General features: G+C 34.8%; 1 protein-coding gene across 1 annotated transcript in view; it reads left to right on the plus strand.

The window, feature by feature from the left end:
* SLC26A7 (solute carrier family 26 member 7) overlaps positions 1-19043 on the plus strand; it is a 202424-nt gene that overhangs the window by 48598 nt on the left and 134783 nt on the right. Inside the window, exon 3 of the mRNA XM_065895196.1 lies at positions 5014-5186. Within this exon, the coding sequence (XP_065751268.1) occupies positions 5014-5186 (173 nt within the window). The remainder of the gene's footprint in view (positions 1-5013; positions 5187-19043) is intronic.

Genomic DNA, 19043 nt, shown 5'->3' on the forward strand with positions numbered 1-19043 from the left:
TTCTGGAGGTTCTAGAGAACAATTTGGTTTTCTTAACTTTTCCAGCTTCTAAAGGCTTCCTGAATTCTTAGCTCAAATGCTTCATTTTCAGAGTCAGCAGGGAAATCTCTTTCTGATTATGATCTTTTGCTTCCATCCTCCATGTTTAAAGGACACTTGTGATTACACTGGGTACACCTAGACAATCCAGGATAATCTCCTTATCTGAAGGTCAGTTTATTAGCAACCTTAATTCCATCTGCAACATTAATTACCCTTTGCCATGTAACATAAGATATTTACAGGATGTGGATGCATTTGGAAGGCCATAATTCTGCCTACCACATTGTTACATGCATTTTCTCATGCAGAAATTAACCTATAAAATAATGTCTTATTTATGTAAATTTGGCTTCTTATATAATCCACTTTGTCATGGAGGATAGGATCAACAATTATCAGACATTTACAACACTGCTACCTAATGTATGGTCCACGAACCAGCAGGATCAATTTTATGTGGAATCTTGCTAGAAATGCAAAATCTTGTTCCCACTTCAGATCTATTCAATCAGAATCAGCATTTTCACACAATCTCCAGTTTTTTTAAAATAACGCATCTATCTATCTACACATGTATGTGTATATATGTACTTAAGTTTGAGAACCTTAGGCGTACTATTTATTAGATGCTTTATTAAGAGCTTTAAGTGTGCTATTTTATCTTAATACAATTATTTTAAATAGACATCATTATTTGCATATTTAGGTTAAAAATACCTCTTAATTTCAAAAAGTTTTCTGTGAGAGCACAGATTAAGTTGTAGGTGCATGGATTACAAACCAGGTGGGGTCAAATCTGAAGCCCAAGCTCTTCTCTTTACAACCAGCTGCTCAAGAATGCAGTTTCCTTTTGTGTTGATGTAAAGGGAGAAAAGCACAATAATGAATTACAGGTTCTTGAAGCCTATTATATTCAAAATTTCCTGCTCCCTAATTTCCTAGGAAATTTATTTTCATTCTTCAAAACACTTAAATATGTCATTAGCAAGAAAAAGCAGATTATTTTTAGAGCTGAACTCAAAACATCTCCTCTGTTAAACAAAGAATAAAAGAAAAGGTAAAAAAAAAATTCCCAATAGACCATAATTACTTTAAGAAGTCAAAAATACTTAACTTGATATACCTAAGTATGTATTTACATAACCCACTTTATTTCCTAAGGAATCATAAACATTTTACTGGTGACATGGTTTTGAAATTGCCATTTATATAAAACTTTGGATTTAACAAATATTATTAACAGCTATAGGAATCTCGTAGTCTACTAGGTAAATAATATACATTTCAAAATACATATAATTTACAGGCTTTACTATAGATACTGTATAGCACAATAAATGCTTAAGGCATTTTATTTCTGCATAAGCACTTCTCCAAAAGACAGAGCCAGCTGGATCTCCTCATTTCTCTTTTTATCCCAACAGATTTAGAATTCTTTAGAATCAGTAAAGAAGAAATGATCCTTTTTCCTCATGGTATTATATTTCTATATATACACATTACCACTTGTATAAGGCTCTATATTTAACAAATTTAATAATATTAAATATAATATATATATCAGGAGAAATATACAAACTAATTATTTTTGAACTTCCTATGATCTTAATTATAGGAACCAACCTAAATTTTCTGCAAACATTTAGCATAGAGAACATATTTTTCTTTTAAATAATATTATTGTACTTTATTTTGGTGTATATTTATATATATATGTGTGGTGTATATATATATATTTTGGTGTATATATATATTTTGGTATATTTTGGTGTATATATATATACACCACACACACACATATATATATATATATTTGGTATATTTGGTATATTTTATATATATATATATATATATTTGGTATATTTGGTATATTTTGGTGTATATATATATACACCACACACATATATATATATATATATATATATATATGTGTGGTGTATATATATATATTTTGGTGTATATATATATATATGTGTGGGAATGCCTACTTCCATTTTACTATTAAGAGATTGATGTTGCTTTCATAAAGAAAAATCACATTATCTGGGATTTTCCCTCCAACTCAGGTAATCAGAATGCAATAATGAATTACTAAATGCAATAATAAATAATGCTTGAGGTATCTTTAAAAGCAAATAATCCAAAAGCTAGAATATAAAGACACCAAATGTGCTGTATTTTTAACAGCACAATTTTCTTATTTTAATTTAAAGTACATATATATTTTAAAAAGGAATAAATCATTGATTGCTTCTTGTGACTTGCAAAGAACATATCTTAGACTAAAAAGGAAAAGAGCAGAAACTTGGGTATCAGTCCAGTGGAAACAAAATTGTTGAAGATAACCCATATGTGACAATTTGTAGGATATAATTATCTTCTAAATTAGAGAAAAAAATTTTAAAGAGAAAAATACGTTCATTAATTTAGAGAAAAGATTAGGGAGACAATAGAATGCTCTGTAGAAGAAAAGAAAATAAGCAAACAATTATTTACCAAATGTGGTAGGAATTGTGACAGATGTTTTTATATATGAAATATCACTTAATCTCTACCCAGATTTTGTAGCTAGATATTTTATCATCAACTTACAAATAAGCAAGCTGAGAGAGGTTAGGTACCTTGACCAGGAATTTGAACTTAGCCCTGTCCAATTCTGAGGCCCCAATTCACTTCCTATTAGGTCTTGCCACCCACTCTTAAGCTACTAGATGGGTTTAGTGGTATTTAAGGGTACCACTAGTAGGTTTAAAGCCTAATCAGAATGAAACATTGAGAAATTGAAGGAAAGAGCAGAGGAGTAGTAGGGAGAAGATAAAGACAAAGCAAGACCAATAAGATAGAGAAGGTAAAATGTCATTCACAACATCATCGTATAGTCACCAGCAGCCTCAACATCCTTGATTGTTCTCAACTATCTCAGAAACAGCAAAGTGTCATCCTTTGAAAAGAGGCAATACTCCCATAACCATGTTGACACAGTAAGTAACCCCATAGCCATTTCTGGCAATGTCTCTCTCTAGAGAAGTTCTTGGGATGTGACTCACACACAGGTGAGACTCACTTTTCTTTTCTCAACAAAACATTTTTGATGGCTGTTCTCTCTTACCATTCAATTCCTTCTTATCTTCTTTCAAATCTTAGGAAAGCTAGGCCTACTCAAAAATTAACTCTAGATCATTTTTGTTCTCAGTTCTCTAGTCATTTGTTCAGTGGCTTTTGTACAAATCATTTTGCTCTATGTTCTAGATTTAAAGCCCAAAATACACACTTCTTTACTTTCAGGAATATAAGACTGAGAAATTCTGTTGTAGCATACCTTGAAAAAATAAGGCAAGGGCAGATCCTATGGCAAATATTCCTTATTTGGCATTGCCAATCCTTGATGTCAGAATCTTGTCTCTAATCATTATATATATTTGGTCCTTGATGTGTTCTTAATTTAGTACTTTATGATGAGAACAGTGATCATGACTTGATGATTTATTGAGAATGACTTAGCTCCCTAAGAGAACTTTATGCAATTTGCTCTATGTATTTATATACCATCAATTCAACGGAACAGTGAACATTGAATAACAGACTATAACAGAGCATTCTGGTTTTAATCTTATTAAGAATTACTTTTTATAGGTGTCAGCTACATGCAATATATTGAGATATGTGGTATAGTACATTATTTCATTTAAGTCTCATCACAACCCCCTTGGGTGAGGAATGCTTTCTGTCTTTAGATAAAGATATTGAGATGGCGGTACTGAGATTTAAGGTGAGGTTTATTGGAGGCTACAATCACCATACTATTCTGAATCACAGCACATACTGCCTCACTTATCCTTTAAAACCAAAGGATTTTCTGCGTCAGTTTTCCATTGAGACTTTGTTTCTGTCTGACTTGGCTCTCTTGCCCTATGAGGCTGCATACCATTTGTTGAGATGTCTATATCTTGTGACAGGCCCTTTTTCACGCAGTGTCATTTATGACCTGGGGCAAAGTAAGGTCTTTAGGTAAAGGGTTGGGGGAATGTTTTTACTATGCTGCAATTTGTTTCTTTAATCCAAAATTGCTGAACCCTCTCTTTGGGAAATGGCATTTCCCTGCTGGTGTGGCTACATTCTCAGACATGCTGTGCCAAGATAAGAGCATCAGAACTCTTGGCAGGAAGAGGGGAACACACTGAAAATGGTCCTGCATTTGTGTGAGGCCAGGACAATTCCTGGGATATACCTTTGAAACTTATCTAGTTACAGTAGACAGAAATGGTATGTTTCATCATTTTATGGGCCACAGTATGTTGTTGTTATACTATAGTAAAGGTGTACTCTGTTATGAGAGCACAGGGAATAGAAATATTTAACCTGGACTGGGGAATCTGGGATGGATCTATGTTGAATATGGAATTTGAGCCAGACCAGGAAAGACAAGGATGTTTTCATAAGTAGATTGGAGGAGCAAGAATTTCAGTCAATGAGCCCCAGATTCAGCAAAGAGTCATATTTTCCACTGAGCCTATTGAGGTCTTCATATTTATCATCTCATTTATATTCTCCTCAAACTCTAAAACACAGGCATTATTACCTGCATTTTATGCTTGAGGTGATTTAGACTCAAAGTAATGTGCTCTAAATCGTGATAGTGATAAATGGAGGAGCTGGATTCAAATCCACACCATGATCTTAATCCCTGTTTTGAGGGCATTCTCTATGTAGGTCTGCAGAGAGGTAGGAAAATGTATGGCCTAGGAGGGAATAGCAAGTAGATGGCATGGCTGTATGTGGAAGAAATTTGTATATAAAAAGGTGAGTTTTTGTTTATTCCATGGAGTGAAGGGTGGAATAGTGGGGGTGCAGAGGAGAGTGCTTCTAATAGATCTGTTTTGGTTTTACAACATGGATTCAACTTTAATGGTGGAATCCAATAATGTTTATTGAGTCTGTTACTAACAGAAGATCCCCCCCCACCCGCTTTAGGCACCTTTGCCTTGACATCCTTAATATCAGCTAATGCAGTGGAACGGCTTGTCCCTCTGAACAGTCAGAACCTTACCACACAGAGTAACACAAGTGTGCTGGGCTTATCTGACTTTGAGATGCAAAGGATTGGTGTTGCTGCAGCTGTTTCCTTCTTGGGAGGTGTGATTCAGGTAAGTATACTGAAACTTGGGAATAAAGAAAGGGAGACAGTAACAAAGAAAAGGCAATTGGTGTTTTATTTATTAAAGTCATCTTTTCTTGTCAATTGAATTTTTCTTCCAGTTTTATTGAGATAATTGACATATAGCACTATATAAGCTTAAGTTGTATAGCATAATGATTTGACATACATACATTATGGAATTTAAGTTTAATGAACATCTATCATCTCATATAGATACAAAATTAAAGAAATAGAAAAAAAAGTATTTTTTCTTGTACTGAGAACACTTAGGATTTACCCTCTTAACAACTTCCATGTATGACATACAGCAGTATTAATTACATTTATCACATTGTATTTATTTATCTTATAGTTACATAATATAGTGATTCAATATTGCTATATATTTCAAAATAATCACCATAATAAGTCTAGTTAAGATCTGTCACCATACAAAGATATTACATAATTATTGACTATATTCCCCACACTGTGTATTTCATACCTGTGACTCATTTGTTTTGCAACTGGAAGTTTGTACTTCTATTTTCTTTCAGCTATTTCTTTCCTTTCCCCACCCACCTCCCTCTGGCAACCATCTATTTGTTCTCTCTATATTTCTACTTCTGTTTTGTTATGTTTATTTATTGTTTTGTTTTTTAGATTCCATATACAATTGAAATCATACAGTATTTGTCTTTCCTTGTCTGACTTATTTTACTGAGCATAATACCCTCTAGGTCCATCCATGTTGTCGCAAATGGCAAGATTTCATTATTTATATTGTTGAGTAATATTCCATTGTATACATAGACCACATCTTCTTTATTCATTCTTCTACTGATGGGCATTTAGGTTGCTTCCATATCTTGGCTATTATAAATAATGCTGCAATAAACATAGGGGTGCATATATCTTTTCTAATTAGTGTTTTCATTTTCTTTGAATAAATACCCAGGAGTAGAAGTGCTGGATAATATTGTATTTCTATTTGTAATTTTTTGAGGCCTCTCCCTAATGTATTCCATAGTGGCTGCACTTATTTACATTCCCACGAATAGTGCACCAGGGTTCCCTTTTCTCTACATCCTCACCAGCACTGGTTATTTGTTGTCTTTTTGATAATAACCATTCTGACAGGTGTGAGGTGATATTTCATTGTGGTTTTGATTTGCATTTCCCTTATGATTAATGATGTTGAGCATCTTTTCACAGGCCTTTTGACCAAATGTATGTCTTCTTTGGAAAAATGTCTGTTCAGATCCTCTCCCATTTTTTAGTTGGGTTGTATGTTTTTTGATGTTGAGTTCTAGGAGTTTTTAATATTTTTTTGGATATTAAACCATTATCAGATATACTGTTTGCAATATCTTCTCCCATTCAGTAGGTGACCTTTTTGTTTTGTTCATAGATTCCTTCGCTGTACAAAACTTTTTAGTTTGATGAATCCCATTTGTTTGTTTTTGCTTTTGTTTCCCTTGTCTGAGGAAACATATCCAATAAAAGTGTTACTAAGGCCAATGTCAAAGAGCATACTACCTGAATTTTTTTTTAATTAAAAAAAAAAAAACAGAACCAAAGAACATAATGCCTGTTTCTAGAGTTTTATGGTTTCAGGTCTTACATTTAAGTCTTTAATCTATTTTGAGTTAATTTTTGTGCATAGTGTGAGAGAGTAGTCCAGTTTGATTCTTTTGCTTGTAGCTGTCCAGTTTTCCCAACCACATTTATTGAAGAGGCTGTCTTTTCCCCATTGTATATTCCTGCTTCCTTTGTTGTAGGTTAATTGGCCATATAAGTGTGGGTTCATTTCCGGGTTCTCTATTCTGTTCCATTAATCTATGTGCCTGTTTTTGTGCCAGCAACATACTGTTTTAATTACTGTAGCTTCGTAGTATAGTTTGAAATTGGGAGTGTGATACCTCCAACTTTGTTCTTTTTTCTCAAGATTGCTTTGGCTATTAGAGGCCTTTTGTGGTTCCATATAAATTTTAGGATCATTTGCTCTAGTTCTGTGAAAAATGCATGCCATTGGGATTTTGATACAGATTGCAATGAGTTTGAAAGCATTATTTCCTCTGCAATTTTTTGGAGTAGTTTGAGAAGGATAAATGTTAACTCTTCTCTAAATGTTTGCTAGAATTCACCTGTGAAGCTGTTTGGTCCTGGACTTTTGTTTGTTGGTAGTTTATTTGTTTGTTTTAATGGATTCAATTTTATTACTGGTATTTGATCTATTTGTATTTTCTATGTCTTCTTGGTACAATCTCGGGAAAGTGTACATTTCTACGAATTTGTCCATTTCTTCTTGGTTGTCCATTTTATTGGTATAGAGTTTTTCTTAGTAATCTTTTATGATCCTTTATCTTTTCAAAGAACAAGCTTTTGGTTTCCTTGACCTTTTTATTTATTTATTTATTTTTAGTCTCCATTTAATTTATATCCTCTCTGATCTTTATAATTTTTTTCCTTCTGATGACTTTGTGTTTTGTTTGTTCTTCTTTTTCTGGTTCCTTTAGGTATCAGGTTAGGTTGTTTATTTGAGATTTTTCTTGTTTCCAGAGGTAAGCTTGTATCACTCTAAAGTCCCCCTTAGCACTGCCTTTTCTGCTACCCATAGAATTTTGCATCCTTGTCTTTTCATTTCCATTAATCTTCTGATTTTTTTTATTTCAAATTTGATTTTTTCCTATTTGATTTTAAAATTTTGTTTAGTAGCATACTGTTTAGCTTCCATGAGTTTGTGTTTTTGCAGTTTTTTTTCTTGTAATTAATTTCTAGTCTCAAAGTGTTGTGGTTGGAAATGATGCTTAAAATGATTTCAGTTTTCTTAAATTTACAGAAACTTGCTTTGTGGTCTAGCACGGGATCTATCCTGAATATAGTTCAATGTACACTTGAAAAGAATGTATATTCATCAGCTTTTGGATAGAATGTTCTATATATGACTAGTAAGTCCATTCGGTATAATGCATCATTTAAGGCCACTCTTTGATTTTCTGTCTGCATGATCTATTCATTGATTTAAATGGGATGTTAAAGTCTCTCACTATTACTGTGTTACTGTCAATTTCTTTCTTTATGTCTGTTAATATTGGCTCTATGTATTTAGTTGTTCCTATGTTGAGTACATATATATTTACAATTGTTATATCTTTGTGGATTGATCCTTTTATCATTATGTAATGTCCTTTTTTGTCTCTTATTACAGTCTTTGTTTTAAAGTCTATTTTGTCTCATATAAATATTGATACCTCATCTTTCTTTTCATTTTCATTTGCATGGAATAACTTTTACCAACACCTCACTTTCAGTTTGCAGTTGTTTTTATTTCTGAAGTGAGTCTTTTGTAGACAGCATATATATGGGTCTTGTTTTTTTATCCATTCAGTGACTCTATGTGGAGTGGATTTTTGATTGGAGCATTCAGTCCATTAACTTTCAAAGTAATTATTAATATTTATCTACTTAGTGCCATTTTGTTAATTGTTTTCTGATCATTTTGTGGTTGGTTTTTGCTCCTTTATTCTTCTTTTGTTCTCTTCCTTTGTGATCTGATAACTATCATTAGTGTTATCTTTGGATTCCTTTCTCTTTTATTGAGTGTGTATCTATTATAGGTTTTTGGTTTGTGGTTACTATGAGGTTTATGTATAGAAATCTCTATATGTATATGTGATTATTTGGGGTTGTTCATTTAAGTTCAAATGCATTCTAACAGTCCTGCATCTCCTACCCCACATTTAATGTTTCATATTTTACAACTTTTAAAAAATATCCCTTAACTACTTATGGTGGTTTAGATGATTTTACTACTTTGGTCTTTAAACCTCCCAACTAGCTTTATATGTGGTTGATTTACTACCTTCATTATGTATTTTCCTTTACCAATGAGATTTTTTCTTTCTCAATTTTTATATATCTAGTTGTCTTTTTCACTTGGGGAAGTCCCTTTAACATTTCTTGTAAAGCTGTTTTGGTGGTGTTTAACTCTTTTAGTTTTTGCCTGTCTTTAAAACTTTTCATCTCTTCATCAAATCTGAATGACAGTCTTGCTGGGTAGAGTATTCTTGGTTGTAGAGTTTTCTCCTTCATCACTTTAATTTATCATGCCACTCCCTGTGGCTTGTATAGTTTCTGCCAAAAAGTCAGCTGATAGCCTTATGGGAAGTCTCTTTTAGGTAACTAGTTTCCTTTCCCTTGCTTATTTTAATATTTTCTCTTTATGTTTAATTTTTGACATTGTTATTTTAATGTGCCTTTGTGTGAACCTATTTTGGTTCATCTTGTTTGGAACTCTCTCTGTTTCCTGGACCTGGATGTCTGTTTCCTTTTCCAGGTTAGGAATATTTTCAGCCCTTATTTCTTCAAGTAAGTTCTCTGCCCCTTTCTCTCTTCTTCTGGGACCTTAAAATGTGAATGTTAGTATGCTTGATGTTGTCCCAGAGGTCTCTTTAACTGTCCTCATTTCTTTTTATTCTTTTTTCTGCTCAGTTTCAGTGAATTTCACTACTCTGTCACCCAGCTACAGAATCCATTCTTCTAATTACTGTTGATTTCTTCTAGTGTTTTTTTTTATTTCAGTTACTGTATTCTTCATCTCTGTTTGGTTCTTCTTTATATTTTCTAACTCTTTGCTAAAAATCTTCTGCCTTCTTACTCTGTTCATCCAATCTTCTCCTGAGTTGTCTGAGAATCTTTATGATCATTACCTTTAAGCTTTATTGGGGAGGTTGCATATCTCCACTTCACTTTGTTGTTTTTTCTATTGTTCTTTCATTTGGAATATATTCCTCTGTTACCTCTATTTTCCTAATTTGTTATTTTTATTTCTATGTATTTGGTAGGTTGGCTATGTTTCCTGACCTTGGAGAAGTTGCTTTTTGTAGGAGATGTCCTATCTGTCCCAGCAGCACACTACTCTCTGATCACCAGTTCTATATATTGTTAGATGTGCCCCCTATTGAGCTGTATGCATCCTTCTGCTTTTGCAGGCTGACTACTGTAGGTGGTCTGTCCAGTTTGGTTGCTAGGTCCTGCCTTTTGGGAAAACTGCCTTCTGCAGGTGGGCAGGGCCTGGTAATGATGTGGCTGTTTGCAAAGCCCTAGGTGGTTCTAGGGCTAGTGCTGGCCTACTGGTATGTGGAGCTGGGTTCCGGGGTGGGTGGTTGTGGGACCAATAATCTTGGATATAGTGTTGTCCTGCTAGTGGGTGGGGTCAGTTCCTGATGTGGCTGGATGCAGTGTCTGGGGTTTCCCAAAGCTGGTGTCAGCCTGCTGGTAAGTGGGGCCTGGTCCCTGGGGGTCCAGTGGCTAGTGCTAGTTCACTGGTGGGTGAAGCCAGGTTCTGGGGTCTCTGGCTACAGGGCCCTAAGGGTCCCAGAGCTGGAGTTTTCTCACTGCTGGACAGGACCTGTTCCTGACACAGTTGGCTGGGGTTCTGGGGGGTCCAAAACTGGCATCAACCTTCTGGTGGGTGGAGCAGGTTCCTGGGGTGGCTGGCTGAGGTGCCCAAGGTGTCTCAGTGCTGGCATTGGTCTGCTGGTGGGTGAGCTGCATCATGACATCACAAGCTGCAGGGTCACATTTGTCCTTGGGCTGGTGTCCACCCACTGGTGGTTGAAGCCAGTTCTTGAGGCTAGTGTGGGCCCACTGGTGGGTGGAGCTTGGTCCCAGAGTCCCTGGCTGCAGGGCCCTGGGTATCTGGCATTGGTGTACTGGCCCACTAATGGGTGGTGCCAGGGCTCAGTGGGTCCTAGGGCTGGTGCCTGCCCACTGGTGGGCAGAGCTGTGTCCCAGGGTCTCTGGCTTCAGGATGCTGAGTTTTTCAGAGTTGATCTTGGTCTACTAGTGGGTGGCGCTGGCTCCCTATTTCTGGCTGTGAGGCATGGGGGGTGTGGCCTCAGGCTAGTATGGTTGCACTAGTGTGTCAGCCGTCTGGTGGGTAGGACCTGTCCCACAGTGGCTATGGGCTCAGAGAGTCTTAATGCAGCAGTGCTGCTGGTGGTTGGGGCTGTGTCCCTGCCTGATTAGCTGCTTGGCCTGAGGCATCTTAGTACTGGTGCCTACAGGCTGGTGGGTGGGCCTGGGTCCCAGTGCTAATAAGCTAGAGGGAGGATTCCAAAATGTCCTTTGCCAGCACCAGTGTCCTCATGGCAGAATGAGCTCCCTAAAGTGATTGCAACCAGTGTCTATGTCTCCAGGACGAGTCCCAGTTACCTCCTGTCTCTACAGGAGGCTCTCCAGGGTAAGCAAATGTGTCTAACCCAGGCTCCTTTCAAATAACTGCTTCTGCCCTAGGTTCCAGAGTGTGTGAGATTTTGTGTGCTCTTTAAGAGTGGAGTTTATATTTCCACAGTCCTCTGGCTCTCCCCAAAATAAGCCCCCATGGCCTTCAAAGCCAAACATTCTGGGTGCTCTTCTTTCCACTGCAGGACCTCTAGGCTAGGGAACATGATGTGGGACTGAGACCCCTCACGCCTTATGGAGAACCTCTGCAATTGTAATTATCCTCCTGTTTGTGGGTCACCTACTAGGGGTGTGAGTCTCAACTATATTGTGTTTCCACCCATCTACTCATCTCATTGTGGTTCCTTCATTATATTTTTAGTTGTAGAAGATCTTTTCTGCTAGTCTTCCAGTCTTTCTCATCAATAGTTTCTCTGTATATAGTTGTAATTTTGGATGTGCCTGTGGGAGGAGGTGAGCTCAGGGTCTCCCTACTCCCCCATGTTGGCCACTTACTCTGTTGCTTTATTTTTAATTCTTGTTCATGGGTTTGTCTCTCTACATGGATAAAGGGCAGATGTGTTTTATCTTTATGAAAATAGTGTCTATTAAATAGAGTAATTACTTTATAAGTACCGGTTGAATAAATTAATTAAAATAAATAAATAGAAGTTACAGGGAAGGAGTTCTTGACTTTTCAAGAATGAGCTTTCTAAAAAATGTTTTTTTTTAAAGGGAATGGGCTTCCTTGTAAGGCAATGATGTAGTCCTTGTATTCACACAGTGATCAGATCATCACTGTAGGATAATGTAGGAGAAATTCCTACAGTGGGAAGGAGACATGACTAGATTGCTAGGATCCTTCCCAATTTTCAGATCTTATGATTTTACTGTATACATCAGTTAAAAAATGGTATTTAGTTTGTGCCATAGACTTGCTGGTGTGAGGGTTTGGTATTCAGATCTGTACCAGTCTTTGCCCCTTTCAGCATCAAGCATGTTTGTTGTTGCCAGATCTGCTTGAGTCTATCTGTTTCTTCAAAATATCAGACTATGGGGGCTTCCCTGGTCATGTAGTGGTTAAGAATCCACCTGCCAATGCAGGGGTCACAGGTTCGAGCCCTTGCCTGGGAAGATCCCACATGCCACAGAGCAACTAAGCCCATGTGACTCAACTACTGAGCCTGCACTCTAGAGCCCACGAGCCACAACTACTGAGCCCACACGCCACAACTACTGTAGCCCACATGCCTACAGCCCATGCTCTGCAACAAGAGAAACTGCCGCAATGAGAAGCTCAGGCACTGCACTGAAGAGTAGCCCCCACTTGCTGCAACTAGAGAAAGCCCTCACACAGCAACAAAGACCCAACACAGACAAAAAATAAATAAATAAATACATTTAGAAGATAAAAAAATATCAGACCACATAATTTACTGTTTCTAATCAGTTGTCAAAATTAGATAACTCAGAAGTGAAAATAAAATAAATGTAGACAAGTACTGACTATTAGACATGGGTTGCCTACTTGATAGCCATTTTGGCTTACTCTCTCATTTTAAACTGGCTTAGGTATACATTAACTTCCTTGGTGGCTGTTTTCTGGGTTGCTAGAGGCTCTATTTTACAGTATTACATTATTTACAAGGTCAAAGATGGTGTAAATTACAAGAAGAGAGAAAAATAGTTGATGATTGCCTGTAATTGGATGGTAGGAAGAAAAATATAACCTAGAGGGAAAGAAACATTAAAATTCTTAGAGTTACATTGCCTTCTAGCTATGTAAAAAGGATGGAAGAATTAAGGATGTAAGACAAAGAACTCTAGCATTCACAGTTCCTCAGAAAACAGATCATCTAAGTGGTAGCTTTACCTAGTTGATTATTAGACTAGAGGGCCAATAGATATATTCTGTGGCTGAGTCTGTGCTTTCATGAAATATAAACCTGTTGCCTGGGTACCTTATAACATTTGCTATTCATTTTTAACATGACATGAATGATGTCAGCCTATGTCTGAGACTCGCAAAAGCAAGGTTAGTGGTCTTTTCCTCCTAACTTGGCCTATGTGAGTCCCCCTCATGAATCTATTATCTGTGTCCATCTCAGAAATAATCAGCCACGTGAACTGGTGATTCAGATTTGGATATGTTGCCATAGATTTGGTATAGATTTTCCTTAATTTATGTTCACTTAAAATAAAAATCTCTGTGTTAACACAGCAAAGATATTATCACTACTTCTTCTGGTCCCATTGTTTTCCATTCATATTTCTCTTTGAATTTATGATTTTTCCTAGGTTTGGACGTTCTCTTATCCCATTCAGCATGGAGAAAGTAGTTTTAGGTATATATTAGTATTTTTTAAAAGTCTAAGAGCATATATAATTAGCAATAAGATCCAGCAACCTCTGCTTATTTTCATTTTAACTATTTTCTGTGAGTTTAAAACAATTACCAGGTATTTTGTTATTATATAGACAATTTGGATTAAGAATTTATTTATTTATTTTTTGAATTTTATTTAATTAATTTTTTTATACAGCAGGTTCTTATTAGTTATCCACTTTATACATATTAGTGTATATATGTCAATCCCAATCTCCCAATTCATCACACCACCACCCCCCTGCTGCCACTTTCCCCCCTTGGTTTCCATACATTTTTTCTCTACATCTGTGTCTCTATTTCTACCTTGCAAACTGGTTCATCTGAACCATTCTTGTATATTGTGCATATATGCATTAATATACGATATTTGTTTTTCTCTTTCTGGCTTACTTCACTCCGTATGACAGTCTTTAGGTCCATCCACGTCTCTACAAATGACCTAATTTTGTTCCTTTTTATGGCTGAGTTATATTCCATTGTATATATGTACCACATCTTCTTTATCTATTCGTTTGTAAATAGGCATTTAGGCTGCTTCCTGGATTAAGAATTTAAATGATAATAAAATATAAATGTAAATGTCACAATTCTAGCAACATAAAAATAAATGTCTCATTTCCCAGAATGAAACTCCATAGAATCACAAGATTAAAACAGGATATTATCAAAGATAGTAAAAATAGTTTGGTTTTCATGGCCTTTTATTACATGTAAGATCTGATCCAGAGTTAACATATTTCATCTTGTAACTTCATCAAGCATCTGCTTTCCTTTGTCATTAGCTCTGATCCTGGACATGTGACCTATATTTTAGCCAATTTTTAAACAAATGGATGGACTTTATTTGACCTCCAAAGCCATCTGTCTGTTGTCAATCAAAACCGTATGGTCTGTTGGATCTTTTGGATCCAGGTCCTCAAGTGAATATTGCAATTAAACAAGTCACAAAGTTTTTGGTTTCTAAGTACAAATATAGGTTATGTTTACAGCATATTATAGTCTATTAAGTGTTAAATAGTATTATGTCTAGAAAAGCAATGTACATACCTTAATTAAATACTTTATTGCTTAAAAAATGCTAACCATCACCTGAACCTTCAGAGGCTTGTGACAGTGACACCAAAGATCACTGATCACAGATCACCATAACAAATTTAATAATAATGACAATTTTTGAAATATTGAGAGAATTACCAAAATGTGATTTTGGTAATTGAGCAACACAAACACGAATTGAGCAAATGCTGTTGTAAAAATGGCACAGACTTGCTTGATGTAGGGTTGCCACATTATCTTCAATTTTTAAAAGAAACACAGTATTTGCAAAGTACAATAAACTGAAATATGCCTATATTAGTTCAGGAATCTGAAACCTAAGAAATAGCAAACATTATGCTAGGTAATAATTTTGTGATTAAAATAAATAATTGAATCTGACATTTGTTGATTTTAATTATGATTATATCAAGAGGGCATTTTAAAAGAAGGCACACTCATAGAATTTCAGTCTCCTCACACTTCACCCCCCATATTCTCATCATTTCTATCCTAGTCTCACTCACCTTCTGGGGGTAACCCATCTCATTCATTCCAGGTTTATACTTCTAGTTTTTCTTATTGCACAATGAGAAGATACATTTGTATTTTCTTATTTGCCACATTTTGTCATATGAAAGGTAGTATTCTTTTGTATTTTACTTTATTTTACAACATATCCTAGAAATCATTCCATGTCAGCTCATAGAAAGGTCCTTCATGCTTTTTCATTGCTGCATAGTACTTAATTATATGGATATATCATAGTGATTCAACACATCTATATTTGAGCATTTTGGTTGATTCCAATATTTTGCAATTGTAAACAATGCTGCTCTGCATGTGCACATGAATTTTCACAATGTTATTGGTATCTGTTCAAGGTGAAGTCTTAGAATGGAATTCCTGGATCCAAAAAGTCAGTGCATATGTACACTGTAGTCAGTGTGCATATGTACACTTTTTAGATATTGTCAAATTCCCTTCCAAAGGAGTTGTAGCAGTTTGCATTCCCATGGAAATGTGTGAGAGTTCCCTCAGCCTCACCAACAGAATGTGTTGTGAGACTTTTCAATTTTAGCCAATCAGGTAGGTGAGAAATTATATTACAAGGGTAATTTGTGTTTCTTAAATTATGAGAGATTTGACACTTTTTCATATGTTTAAGACCATTTATATCAGTTTTGTGAATTGTCTGTTCATATATCTTTCCCATTTTTCTATCACAGTTTTGGTCCTTTACCTCTCAAATTTTATGGGTTCTTTATGTATTATGGATATTAGTCTTTTATCTGTGATATATGCTGCAAATGTTTCTTCTAATTTGACAGTTTAACTTTATTTTACCATGCCATTAAAAAAATTTATATAGTCAAATTGATGAATTATTTCTTTTCTTGCCTCCAGATTTTGAGTCAGCATTAGAAATCTTTTTCCTACACTGAGTTTAAAGAGGAATTCACCATATTTTTCCACATTAATTTATTAAATTATTTTCTATTATATATTTGTTTACATATAATTTTTCTTTTACATTTAGTTTATGATCAGTGTGGAGTTTATTCTTGTGTGTAGCATGAGATATGGATCTAACTTTATCTTCTTTCTACATGGCTTGCCAGTTATGCCAGCAACATTTATTAAGAAGCTCATCTTTGTTTCCATGTTTTAAGATGCAGCCCTCATTATATCCATCTTTATTTAGATCTAGCTCAGGACTTTCTATTCTATTCTATTAGTCTATACATAAAATCCTCGTGGCAGTACCACCCTGTTTTAGAGATGGAGACTTATAGTATGGTTTAATATCTTGCAGCAGTAATCCACCTTTGTAGTTTTTATTTCTTAGTATGCTCCTGCTATTCCTATATGTTTGTTTTTCCTCATACACTTTAGTATCACCTTGTCTAGCTCCATAAAAAAGTTGGTTGATATTTTTATTGGGATTGTGTTAAACTGACATATTTATGATGTTGAGTTGTCCTATCCAATAACAGGGATGTCTTACCTTTTGTTCAACCATAGTTCTGTGTCTTTCAGGAGTGTTTCCTCTCATAGGTTTTGCACATTTTTGTCAAGTTTATTCCTATGTATTTAATCATCTTTGTTGCTACTACAAATGAGACTTTCTTTATCATTATGCCATCTAGTTAGTTATTGTTTGTGTCTATGAAAGCTATTGATATTTTTTATATATCTTGATACCTTATTAAGTTCATTATTTAAATTCATTTTATTGTTCATTGATTCTCTGGTATTTTCTAGAGATATTTTTACTTTACAAATTCATATAATTTGTGATTTCTCTTGTCCAATTGCATTAGATTATACTCTATTATAATGTTAAATAATAGTGGAAACAGTGGACATTCTTGTCTTTTTCTTAAGCTTACTTAAAATGCCATTAGCATCTCAATTAAGATGCTGGCCTTAAAAATAAAGTCTGTATATGTTATTATGTTAAGAAATTATTTATTGTTTTATAATTTTGTGTTTTGAATAGAAATCTGAAAAAGTGTTGAATATTGTTATAGGCTTTTTCAGCATATATAGAGACAAGTATATTATTTTTTTCTTCTTAAATCTATTATGTGGTATATTATATGAATGAATTCCCTAATATTGAACCAACATTCTTTTGCTCAAATAAATACTTGATCATGGTGTATTTTATTCTTTTTTTTTAATTGAAATATAGTTCACGTACAATATTAAATTAGTTTCAGTTGTACTGTATAATGATTTGATATATGTATACATTATGAAATGATCACCATGATTAGTCTAGTCCATTTGTCCCATGGAAAGTTATTACAGTATTATTGACCATATTACTTATGCTGTATATCACATCCCTGTGACTTATTTATTATATAACTGGAGGTTTATACCTCTTAATCACCTGAAACTCTTTTGCTCCCTACCTCCCACCCTGCCTTCCTCTGGCAACTACCCATATGCTCTCTGTATCTATAAGTCTGTTTTTATTTTGTTTTCTTTGTTTTGCTTTTTAGACTCCACATATAAGTGAGATCATGAGGTATTTGTCTTTCTCTGTCTGATTTATTTCACTTAGCATAAACCTTCTAGATCCATTCATGTTGTGACAAGTGGCAAGATTTCATTCTCTTTTGTGGCTGAGTAATATTCCATTGTATATACATACCAGATCTTCTTTATCCATTCATCTGTTGATGGACACTTAGGTTGCTTCCATATCTTAGCTATTGCAAATAATGTGGCAATGAACATTAGTGTGAATATATCTTTTTGAATTAGTGTTTTTGTTTTCTCCAAGTGAATACCCAGAAGTGAAATTACTGGATCAAATGGTAATTATATTTTTAATTTTGGGGGGACCCTCCATAATGTTTTCTATGGTAGCTGCACCAATTTATATTCCCAACAACATTTCATGTGGATTCCCTTTTCTTCACAACCTGGTCAACACTTGTTATTTGTTATCTTTTTGATGATAGCCATTCTGACAGGTGTGAGGTGGTATCTCATTGTAGTTTTGATTTGTATTTTCCTGATTATAAGTGATGTTGAGCATCTTTTTATGTGTCTGTTGGACATCTGTTTGTCTTCTTTGGAAAAATGCCTTTTTGGGTCCCCCGCCTATTTTTTAGTTGTGTTGTTTGTTTATCGATATTGAGCTGTATGAGTCCTTTATATGTTTAGGATAGAAACCCCTTATCAGACATATATTTGCAAATATCTTCTCCCATCAGTAAGCTTCCTTTTTGCTTTGTTGATAGTTTCCTTCACTATACAAAAGTTTTTTAATTTGGGGTAGTTCCATTTGTTTATTTTTGCTTTTATTTCTGTTGCCTGAGGAGACATCCAAAAAAATATTGTTAAGGCTGATGTCAAAGAATGTACTGCCTATGTTCTCTTCTAGGAGTTTTATAGTTTCAGGTCTTACATTTGAATCTTTAAATCATTTTGAGTTTATTTTTGTATATGATGTGAGAAAGTAATCTAGATTGATTCTTTTGTATTTAGCTGTTCAATTTTCCCAACATCATTTATTGAAGAGTCTATCTTTTCCCCATTATATAGTCTTCCTTCCTTCATTGTAGATTACTTGATCATGTAAGTATGAGGTCTTGGGTTCTCTATTCTGTTTCCTTGATCTATATGTGTCATTTTTGTGCCAGTACAAGACTGTTTTGATTATTACAGCTTTGTAATATAGTTTGAAATCAG

The sequence above is a fragment of the Phocoena phocoena genome, chromosome 17 (genome assembly GCF_963924675.1).
Source record: "Phocoena phocoena chromosome 17, mPhoPho1.1, whole genome shotgun sequence".
NCBI classification, from domain to species: Eukaryota; Metazoa; Chordata; class Mammalia; order Artiodactyla; family Phocoenidae; genus Phocoena; species Phocoena phocoena.